Source organism: Anomaloglossus baeobatrachus, chromosome 7, assembly GCF_048569485.1.
Source record: "Anomaloglossus baeobatrachus isolate aAnoBae1 chromosome 7, aAnoBae1.hap1, whole genome shotgun sequence".
Lineage (NCBI taxonomy): Eukaryota > Metazoa > Chordata > Amphibia > Anura > Aromobatidae > Anomaloglossus > Anomaloglossus baeobatrachus.
The window spans coordinates 22,770,304-22,782,610 of record NC_134359.1 but is presented as its reverse complement, the minus strand read 5'-3'; the positions used below and the strand labels follow the sequence as shown (position 1 = coordinate 22,782,610).

Genomic DNA, 12,307 nt, shown 5'->3' with positions numbered 1-12,307 from the left:
CCAAATCTAGTATTGTCCTCTGTTCTCAGACAAATAAATTAACAAGAAATAAATACAAAAAAAACACAACACATCACATTCCCATGACTAACTTTGACAACTTTCTCCAATTTGGAGGACCCTGGTTAGACTGGAGATCAATAGATTTATCTACTGGGACAACTTTTGGTAATTATACACCAATGATATAGTTTTGGTCTCTCTCGGACAGTAATCATTAGTAATTGTTTTCATTTCATTATTTTTTTTTGCTAGTGGTATATGACTACCTAAAGTTGCATTTCCACCTACAGTAAAAAAACAAAACAAACAAAAAAAACCCCAAAAACCAAAGATTTGGAATTGTTCCCATCGCAATAAATGGCTGCCATTCTGCTCAACCGTTCGTTTCATAGTTTCTTTCTTTCGCCTTTTCCAAAAGTGACAACAGGAAATGCCGCCATGACAGCTCTCACAAAGGTTGTCACTTGTTTCGCCAGGCTACAAAACGTGAATATACCTTGTATTGTTGTGCTAAAATGGCAAGGAGAGTATCGGCTAGAAAGATTAGCCCTTTCAAAGCCTGGAAAATAAATAGGTGACAACCTCTGTAAGGAGCTGTAAAGGACGTCGTTTCCTCATGTCACTGACAGATTAGAGAGATAAAACCCGAGAAGCAGAAATGGAAGGAAAGTGAAAAGGTAGAAGAATAATTGAAACAAATTGAAACAGTTAACTACATTTCTTTCTACAAATTAGTAACTTTTTTTCCATTGATGGGGGGGGGGGCATTGGCATTGGTTTAGACTTTTAGTTGTTTTTTTATTAACAAATGCTCATGAAAGATGCACATTAAGCCACGTAATAGCACTATTGATAAAAAGAGCAAAAATTGATTTTTGGAGTTAATAAATTGGAAACACTCAAGAAGCCCAAAAACTAATCGGAACCAACGCCCACATATAAAATATATACTGACCATGTCAGCTCATGGGGGTGTTTTGTAGCCGAACCCAAGGAATGCTTGAAAGTGACGTAGCGGACATGTCATCCATCAATGGCTTGATTGCACGCAAAGTAGGTTACAACTGAGCAAAGAGGAACCTGGCAGCAAGTGTAACATTTTCCTGCAGCACCCCCACAGGAGAGGTGAAGTATTACAGTTTCTATTTAAATCAATTATTCTGAAATAATACTCCGATACGGATTTGTAATGTTGGCTCCTTTAAGACATTACGAAGACTAGCAAGAAGTTTACTATAATAATATTTTCATAAGATGTCCCCCCTCCCTTCCCCGGTAGACAACACCCTAACCTAACGCACTTATCAGTGGAAACTGGGAAATCTACTTTGGGGTCTACAAGTTCTCAAGGAGTAATGAGGCGGAAACGGTTCTGTGTCAATCAAACGCGGCTCTGCACTGCAGCTGAACGCCTTCGTAATTACGTGGAAAATTCTAGCAAGGAAGCGAAGGCTCGAGTGTGTCACTGTCACTATTCATGGCATACAGCTTGGGAACATCTCTAGCAAAAACGGAGAAGGGGGGAAAAAAAAGCCTGAATTCTTCCATCTCGTTCTTCTCTGTATCCTCCACAATCGATTGAAACTACAGCCACTCAATCAAATGCATTTAAAGGGGCTGTCTAGAATTATATGAATAGTGTTCCAACTTCGTTTTTTTTCTTGATACATTTTTCTTTTACAATCTGGTCTCAAAATGATGATCCTCTAAAGCACCAAAAGGTAAAAAAAAAATAAAATAATTAATTGGGATTCTTCTCCATGATCATGGTTGATTGGTTATGCCTGGTCTGTACTCACAAGACATGCAAGTGCTACATTGTACAATGAAAACCAGTCCTGATCAAGCGATCGTGCTCCCTGCAGCCAAGATCAAATATACATACATATATATATAAAAATAAATATTATATATATATATATATATATATAAAAATAAATATTATATATATATATATATATATATATATATAAAAATAAATATTATATATATATATATATATATATATATATATATATATAATTAGTGTGTGAGGTACACGCTAACATCTATATAGCTAATCCCATAAGCTTCCAACTAATGGGGAGCTGATAGGAGGGTTTAATATGGTCGGCTGGGGTGCTAGGTGATCCAACCTACAGTGCCAAGGTAGTAGTCCGTGTTCTCATCAAGTGCCCACTCTTTGTATTCCATGTCCTTAACATTCAAACATATATTGTATAATTTTCTTTTGTATTCTTATTGTATTTGCTTCTTTGTCATGTTACATATTAGTGGTAATTTTCCTACATATTGTTCTTAATTTGCAAAGAAATGTTGGTGTAATGAAAGTTATTAACAAGATCATCAGAGTTTAAGAAGTTATGAGATTAGTCACACATACATACTGTAATATATTATAATATTATATATATATATATATATATATATATATATATATATATATATATATATATATATATATATATATATATATATATAATATCTATATCTATATCTATATATATAATCTCAGTGGAAACTTGGATTGTGAGCATAATTGGTTCCAGGAGTGTGCTCTTAAACCATGTTACTCATATCAAAGCAAGTTTTCCTATAGGAAATAATGGAGACGCAGACAATCCGTTTAACAACCCAGAAAATTTTTACTGTATTTATACATTACAGTAATAAAAAATGTACTGTAGTCATATATAATTATTACAGTACACTGATACAAAATACTGTACATTACAGTAAAAACCACATTAAACAAACTGCACTTTAGCTTCCAATAGAAATGTTGGTGTGCGGGAGGTACAGTATATGCAATGTGCTGCACTGGTTAGCAGAAAGAAAGTGCAATACTGTATCCACAAATGCAAATTGATAGAAATGCTGTATGGTATATACTGTACAATGGTATACTGTATACAGTACATATGTACAGAAAGTTACCTCCAGAGGAGGTCAGAATGCAGTGAATGGATGGAACCGGAAGTGTACACGGTGGGAATTTGATCTTCTTGAAAAGCATTGCTCTTAAACAAAGTTACAAATTTGTAAAAAGCTTTGCTTGTCTTGCAAAACGCTCTCAAACCAGGTTACTCTTAAACCAAGGTTCCACTATACCACTAAATACATATTATATAAATAAATTTATATATTTATTATATAATATATATATATTATAATAATGTGTTTTTGCCTTATTTAATTGTATACTTTTTATATTATATATACACACACACACCTCAAATACAAATCTAGATCACACAAATATAGGGTATAAAAATATTTATATATATATACATATATATATATATATATATATATGTATATATATATAAATATTTTTATACCCTATATTTGTGTGATCTAGATTTATATATATAAATTACACACATACATACACACAGTGTGTTTGTGTCAAGTTTAACTTTTTTTTTTTTTCCTAAAGATATCATCTCTCTTTATCTCTCTCTTACCCATTCTTTATATCTATCTATCCATCCATACCTCCATCTTTTTAACACGCCACCTCAAGTAATCCATTTTACATTGCGCTATCCAAGTGAATCAAGAACCAAACCAGGACGAGGCCTTTAAATGAAACTTTGTGAGAACTTTTTACACGCTACATTATTTATGGAATCAGAATCCCAGTATCACTTATTCAGATGCTAATTCATCCATCACAGGGTTATTATCAATTCTATATAGATTAAAAGTTAAATTTGAATATTAACTGGTTTTAGTCTATGATCAGTGAGAACGCACATGGGGGAAAAAAATAATTTTTTTTTATTTTATTTTTTTTTAAGTGATTAACAAATGATAGCCTACACAAAAGCTACCAACAAATTTTGTGTAGGCCATCATTTGTTATTCACTTTAAAAAAAAAAAAAAAAAGTTTAAATATGTTTTTCCCCATGTGTGTTCTCACTGATCATAGACTAAAACCATTAATTCAAATTTAATTTTAAATCTCAGATATCAGTAAGGATCTGTTGGATCCGAAACGCGTCATCTGTTTCTCTTTTAATGAAGTCTTAACCATGAAATTTTAAAATGTGAAATAAAGTCTTGGAATTTTTTATCCTTTGGGATTGCTGGATTTTTTCTTGGATTTTTGTGTGTAATTAAGCACCTTCCTTTTGCCAATACTAAAATTTTTGATATTCTAGTTTGATTTAATCTTTATTTAATAACTATTTTGTATACAAAGTTCTTTATTAGTAGTGATTAGCGAAGATTCAGATTGTGGAAATAAGTGATTTCTGAAGATATTTACAACTTCTGATAAAATATTAAAACTTTTCGTATTGCTTTAACCAATCATCACGCGAGCAGCGCTTTGGAAACTTTGCAGTCACCCATTTGATACATTCAGAATTCACAATTTTTCTACTAAAATAACAGAACAAGAAGAAAAAAGAAAAAAGAAAAAAAAAAAAACGCCAACCAGTTCCACATCAGGTGTTCTGTTTTAGAAGAAGTAACACTGTAGAGGATGATGAATGGGAGTTCGCAGTGCCCCGGTCTTACCGTAGGATCCTGCGTGCCATCGCAGCCACCGTCATCCTTTTCTGACGGGCCTTTCTCGTGTCCTGCGGTTTGGAGAAGGTTTTCGATGGAACCGGAGCAGCTCATGTCGACCTCGGATCCCTTCATTGTATCGGGGTCGTCTTTTACAGCAACAAGACCAGACATCCTCATTGGAAAAGGTCACTTTAAAACTTTAAAGGATATACAAAACCTGACGGGGATATAAAAAAAAAATAAATAAAATAAATAAATAAAATTAAACTCATTAATTCAACAATTTTAAAACTGGGGAAAGCTGATGCTTTTTATGCGCAGATGTAGCAGAGCTGAACTCTAACATCGGGGGCTGCCTTGTTAGTGCCTCATGAGACAAAATAAAGTCTATTAATCCACGGATGACATCTGGTTTTACCAGTTAAGCAGCGCCAAAGGATGAACTTGGCTCCGCGACATCGCTGTAATAGAATATATATGCAGAAGAGGTTTCCATACGTACAAGGCAGATTCATGAGCACCATGCAATGCAATCACCAACACTACCCTGAAAAAATGTATGCACCAATATACATATACTCGACCCTCAGATTCTCAATCTGACGCCTGGGATATTTTCCAACACCAACTTGACCAGAGTAGCCCCATTGCTTTTCTTATTCTGATTTAACCCTTGAGATGCCACATTCCATCACAACGTACTTGTGATAATTATTAGCCCCCCTCCCCCTTTCCTATCCCGCAGGAAATATTTAAGCACCATGAACCAATCTTCAGTGTCCTAATCTAATTCCCGATATAGTCAATTCGATGCATTCCCAGCGGGCTATACAGTGTGTGGCATTGCTGTTTAACTCTTGACATCTCAAGTGTCGGCACGGTCGCCTGCAACCCTGACAGATGCCTTAAGGGTAGGTCAGAAAATTACACTTTGTTTGGCTTAGTAAGTGGGAAGCAGAATTTTGCAATGCCTGCCTTTCCAACTCTATATCCTCTATTAAAAAAAAACAAGAACATTTTTTTTAGAATACATACTGTATATATTATATATAATATATTCTAAAAAATGTGTTTTTTTTTAATAGAGGATATATATGCATATTTGTAAAAAAAATTCTCCTTTTCTAAAAAAATAAAAAAAAAAATTATGGTCCATATATATTATATTATATATAAATATTTGTGTATATATATATATATATATATATATATATATATATATACATATACACACACACACACATATACATTATATATATATATAGTGTGTGTGTGTGTGTGTATATATATATATGTATATATACACACACATATACAATATGTGTGTGTGTATATATATTTATATATATATATATATATATATATATATATATATATATATATATATATATATATATATATATATATATATATATACACACACACATATACATTATATATATAGTGTGTGTGTATATATGTATATATATATATATATATATACATATACATATATACACACACACACATATATACATATATCATTTTTTTTTTTTTTATTTTTTGTACACACTTTTTTCTAATTTCCTTTCTTATTTTATAGCATATGCATGCCCAAAATTAGATACCTCACTCCCCATCCCCGGCATAGATTGTATGGCTGCTCATTATTATTTTTCCTCATTTGCTTATTTAAGACAATCATAGTATATCACATTGTATTTACTGCAGTCATTGCTTGTTTGCATGCTGAAAACCAGCCCCAGGGTGCCAATACTTGTGCAATGATACCACATTAAATGCAAATAATTCCCCCCCCCCCCCAACCCCACCCCCCTCTATTTTCCAACTCCCATTTTTCAGGGGCTATAATTCAGTAAAATAGGGGGTTGGCTTTAATTGTTTTCATGAAGTGTCAGCCAGGATTCTAAACATAGACTTTAACAATAGACCGGTTCCTGTTACCATGGGAACAAGAGAGGAGAAGCATTCGCTGCGGCTTAAAAAAAAAAAAAAAAAAGAAGAGAAAGAAAAATGCTGTACAGGTAGCAAGAACAAAAGAGCAGATTCCCAGCATACATGCATATAAATATATTATCACAGCAATGTGTCCATGCCAGCGCCGGACAAAGACACGGGCAGATCTACCATCATTTGCATTAGTTTTATGCTAAATAAGCCGACCTCAGCACAGACCGAAACGTTGATAGGATGTCGCAACAAGCTTTTTTTTTTATGGGGGGGGGGGTGGGGGGGTTTGAGGACAAGGTGGGTGTGTAGATAATCCAGAGTTCCAGGTCATCTTTTCTACATCACTACAATCCCCAGCAGGTGAATTCTTAAATGTTTGCTCTCATTAGTATCACCAGGAGGCGATATGTTTTTTTGTTTTTTGTTTTTTTGGGGGGGGGAGGGGTAAGTTGATTCACCTTATCTATATCACTATGACCCCCAGCAGGTTAACTCTTGCTCATGTTAGTGTCGCCAGGAGGAGATATGTTCCAGGTTCCAGGTAATAAGTTACCGCTATGCAAGAAAATAACGACTTTGGCCATGGTATGGACTCTTATCTACGCACAAAATCTACAGAACTAATTTTATTTTTATTTAACAGAATTATTAAAAATAAAAAATAAAAAAATCCAATATTTGACTCTACTATGCGCTTTGTGCCTAATGGTCTACACGGAGTCCAAAACGAGACCCAATTAGATCCTTCATAAAAAGAAAAAGAAAAAAAATTGGAAGTTTCCGAAGCTATTCATTACTGATAGGACCCTATTGTCTCGCCCGTGCCCTTCTCAAATCTGCTCTCCAATTAGTAAGCCCTTCTGAGGTGACCTCATTGAGAGGTGGGCAATTACTGGCCACTTCTCCGCTCTCAATTCAGTATTAAAAAAAAAAAAAAATAAAATAAAAAGAAAAAAGATCCAAATCGGCGGATAGGAAGGTCAAGACTCCAGCAGGGCAGTTACCATTGTTCTTTAGGTTTTTTTAAACCTATTCTGGCAATTATGAGCGAGTTCCGATAGATATTTCAGCAATCTGGTGCAGATGTCCAAGTCTAAGTATGCCCAGTCTGTCTCTGGATGTGCTGAGACTTTTAGTCCTACTTCTAAAAAAAAACATGCTCTGGAACACTATGAAAGCTTCATAACAACCTAGAGATTTTGAGACCATTTAATTAAATTAATAAAAATGTATATGTTGTATACATACACAAAATTATATTATATATAAAATGTTGCGTATATATTGCAATATATATATTTTTATTCATATATATATATTAGTGTATATACGGAAGATATATTTTTTATTAATTTAATTAAATGTTTTAAAAAAAAAAGATATTATATTATATGTTATATATATTTTTTTTAGACCATTTAAGTAAAAAATATATTGTATAGATACGTAAAATTTGCATATATATTATATATATATATATATATTTTTTTTTTTATTTTTTTTTTTATTTATTTATATATATATATATATATTTAGCAACTTTTTTTTTTATATCACTTTTTAACTGCGAGGCGGGATGGCAAATTTACCTGATGAGTGCTACTGCTATGAGTATGTGATGTCCCAGAGTAACAATGAGAAATATTTTCAGGCTCCTTCGCACCGATACTAAGCAGGATGTCAGTTGTAATGAACCATCTGGAAGGTGATAGAAGCCGTCCCATGTCCCTGTCACCAGTGGAAGGTCCTGGGCTGGGTGATGTGGCTGGAGGTCAAGTGCAGCATCTCTCGCACCAACCTAAAGAATCACAGAAACATATATATACACACAATTTTGCAACAATTTGACCCTTAAAAACAAAATCCGTGCACTAAGATCCAGGACCGTAACCTTCCTCGGTGCTCGTCCCATCTGCAACCACCGATCATGTAATGTATTTATGTAATAAAATACTTTACTGCCAAGAAAATCTGCCAAGAGCTTTGGAAACATAATGGGAAAACAAGCCTGGGATTTGGCAATTTGCACAGATTTAATCATTCTAAACATCGGGACCATTAAACTGTAAAAAAGAAAATAGATATTAAAAAATAAATGCAAAAAAAAAGTAAAAAGCATTTAAAAAGGAGGGATAAATTGGCTTCCAAATATACATAAAATGTAACAGCATCTATTAATACGATTACAGCTTCCCAGATCTGAAATACCTCTACATGTATTGCAGCCTGCATCATCATCTGCTCATTATCACTGGTGGGAACGCTTAGAAGGACACGGAAATTAAGCGCCTCCTTAAATATTATGCAGAATGTTAAACTTAAAAAAAAAAAAAAAAAGACGATGAGCGATTCACAGCACATCGACAGGGGCCGGCCGTGTCATTTTATCCTATTAAAACAAAATCAATCGCAGTCACCTGGTTACAAGCCAAGGTGATCTCTAGAGGCAAAAAGAAAAAAAATCTGCAGCTCCGGAGAAGAAAAGTGCAATAATGTGCTATATGGTACAACGAGGGACTACAAAAAGGGAGGAAGGGGGGGGCTTTAAGGTCACTACACCGAGCTTACAGCCTATTCCCAGCGCTGACAACACCACATATGAGACTATTACATGATAATTATTTCCTACAATCATAAACACTATTTTTTCCCTTTAATGAAAAAAGCCAACAATTAAGCTCAATTTTGTGCCGTGCACACAGTAACAGTAATCAAGATTTCGAGGCACCTGCACATGGATATTTCACACACTTTAGACATGATTTAGTAAAGTAAAGTGCATTAAAAAAAAAAAAAAAAAAAAATAATTGTAAAAAAAATCAGTTTAAGGAAAACAGATTGAATGTGGCTGGAGATCGGTGGTAGTTTCCTAGAAACACATGGGAGGCTGTGGACTTGGGTACAGTCCAGCTCTCATAGTACCAAAACTCTCAAGCAGGTATCTGTGACCGGCACTTTCTCCAATAAATTGCAAAATTAGATATATTGAACATTTAGAAATCATGAACAATTAAAAAAAAATATATGTTTTCTTATCTTGCACCAAACATTACAAATTGCAAAGAATATACATCTAATAAATGCAACAATCTTGCAAGGCATTTTCTATAGAATCTTTTTGACCTTTAGGTCACAGGAAATAATGCACCTCAATATCTATTACAGTCCGGAGCTTTAACAATAAGACTCCACAATCAGATTTTTACAAAAAAAAATCCAGAAAAAAAAATGTAGAGAGATACATAGAAGCAACTTTCTACATTAAAGCAAAATGAGCAATAATTCGTATTTCTTTGTTAGTAAATACAAGCAATAAAACAATGCATTAGTATTACTTTTTCTATGTTATGAATTTATAGGAATAAGGATTAAAAATTAAAAATAAAAAAAAAAAAATCCAGTAGCTAAAAAGTCATTGTCTTTCTCTACAAAGAAGTCACCTACCTGAACCATCCCGGATTCTAGCTTCATTGCAACAAATTACAGAAGATATGCTTTCCATAGCATCTACACAATTACTCGGAATTGCTCTTTGAGAGAGCGATTATTGCAACCCTGCACTTAAGACGATGTTTCATGCACCTGGCAAAACAGTCTGTTAAGGCAAATACAGGAGGCTCGGAGTAAGCACACAGCCAACAGCTGCCCATGACGTGATGTCAGCGCCAGCCCAGCCAGTAACAGCGCAGAACGGCTCCGGCACGTCCCAGGCTAAATTCAGAGCTTCATTAGCAATTCAGTAGCAGATGATGTAAAACATAAAAAAAAATAAAAAATATCTTTTTTGTATATATCTATGAAATATCATATATATATATATATACACATACACACATATACATATTATATATATATATATATATATATATATATATATATATACACATACATAAACACACATTAATATATGCATATAATTATATATATATATATATATATATATACACACACATATATATATATACATATATATATATACACATATATACACACACACATACATACACACACACACACACACACACACACACCACACACACTGTGCATATGCAATAATATATTATTGCATATGTGTGGGTGTGTATATGTATGTATGCATAGTAGATAAAATATATTTATATATATATATATATATATATATATATATATATAGAGATATATATATATATATTATCTCTATCTATATCTATCAGGATTTTACTTTCCGATGTAACTCCCATTTTGCAATGCCATAAAAATATGTAAAAAAAAAATCAGCATACAGACATTTTATATATAATATATATATATATATATATATATATATATATATATATATATATATATCACCTGAAAATATATATTTTAAAAAAAATTAGCCCTTTAAATCACCATTTGGTGACAGTAGTGTGTACCATTTATTATATATATAGTCTCACGCAATGTCAATGGTTGAAAAAGTAACAAGGCTCATTTATGTATAGGGATAATTAGCAATGGAGTAAATCTCGATAGATAGATAGATAGACAGATATATCATTACAGAAAAAGAAAGGTAGAAGAATGGAGCAAATACATTAAACATCTATAGTGCTTGTATTTTAAGTATTTTTGAATAGTCGCATCCATTTTTCTTCGCTGTAGAAGAATGCAGAGAATTACAAACTGCAGCAGCCTGCAACCAAGGCAACCTGTGTGATAGGAGTGGGGCGAATCGGAAAATCTGGAGCGATTTTATTCTCCAGAAAAATCTGATGTGCGCTGACATCACCCACAGCTGACTGGTAATTGGCTGCCATTGGTGCTCATCAGGCAGCACACAGGAGGCGTGCATGTCACTTTAAGCATCAATGTGTCCTTCCTCTACAGATCTGCAAGACCCTACATCCTCCACCTGCATCTTAGAGCATATCTCCACTATTAATACCCAGGACTACCTTTGCTTTACTTATCTTGGAGTTGTATTGAGGTCTTCTCCACCCAGAGCTGCACTCACAATTCTGTCAGCTTCTTGTTAGCCCTCAGGTTGCCAGATTTCTCATCTCACTGCAAACCCTTGCTGGTTCAGGGTCTGTACAGAGCATGCTCTGTTCTGGAGCATTGTGGGAGATGTAGTTCTTACAGCAGGCAGTGTACATTAGTTGGATGGAGAAATAAACTACAGCTCCCACAATGTGCTGTACTAAATTACAGGGCATTGTGGGAGCTGAAAAGACAATTCTGTATCTCAGCTGAACTGTCAGGGGTGTGCCTCCCAGATTGCGAGAGAGGACCTGCACAATTCTCCATGTGCATGAAGGAAATGATACAATGTGACAAGACTGAGTGTTTACTAAACATGACATGCAACAATCTGCAACAATGTATCATTTTGCTAAGGCTTTGATTCTAAGGGTTTGTGCTAATGGGAAAACCCATATTACTCCTCATGTTGTAGAGGGGCAAAAGATTATCTTTAGACTCACAATCTGCAAACTTACGCACCCCAGATTTTATTTTTTTGCCTAAAATATTCTGAAAGCTACTAAGTGCCACATATGCTTAAGGCTACTTTCACACATCCGGTTTTTGCACTGCGGCTCAATCCGGCTGTGAAAACTATGCAACGGATGCGGCGAAAACACCGCATCCTTTGCATAAGTTTTTACATGCGGCCCGTCCGTTTTTTTCCGGTTGCGGCATGCTACTGAGCATGCGCAGTGGAAAAAAACGCATGCGGCGACCGGATGCGTTTTTTCCGCATCGCGCCGCATCCGGCCTCCATAGGTATGCATTGAAAAATGCGCCGCAGCGGCCGGATGCGGCGCGATGCGGTGTTTTTTGCTGGAGCAAAAAACGTTGCAGGGAACGTTC

The 12,307-nt window shown here is 34.4% G+C and overlaps 1 protein-coding gene across 9 annotated transcripts in view; it reads right to left on the bottom strand.

The window, feature by feature from the left end:
* Positions 1 to 12,307, bottom strand: part of R3HDM1 (R3H domain containing 1) — a 132,134-nt gene that overhangs the window by 65,480 nt on the left and 54,347 nt on the right. For 7 of the 9 annotated variants that reach the window (XR_012724725.1, XM_075317152.1, XM_075317144.1 and 4 more), the window contains exons 3-4: positions 8,065 to 8,273; positions 4,532 to 4,742 (exon numbers count right to left, since the gene is read on the bottom strand). Coding sequence is in view for 8 of the 9 variants with exons in the window: in XM_075317152.1 (XP_075173267.1) it covers positions 4,532 to 4,702 (171 nt within the window). In the remaining variant the exon portion in view is untranslated. Of the gene's footprint in view, positions 1 to 4,531; positions 4,743 to 8,064; positions 8,274 to 8,683; positions 8,708 to 9,919; positions 10,084 to 12,307 lie in introns of those variants that run through there. The other 2 variants (XM_075317145.1, XM_075317146.1) reach the window with 2 other exon arrangements.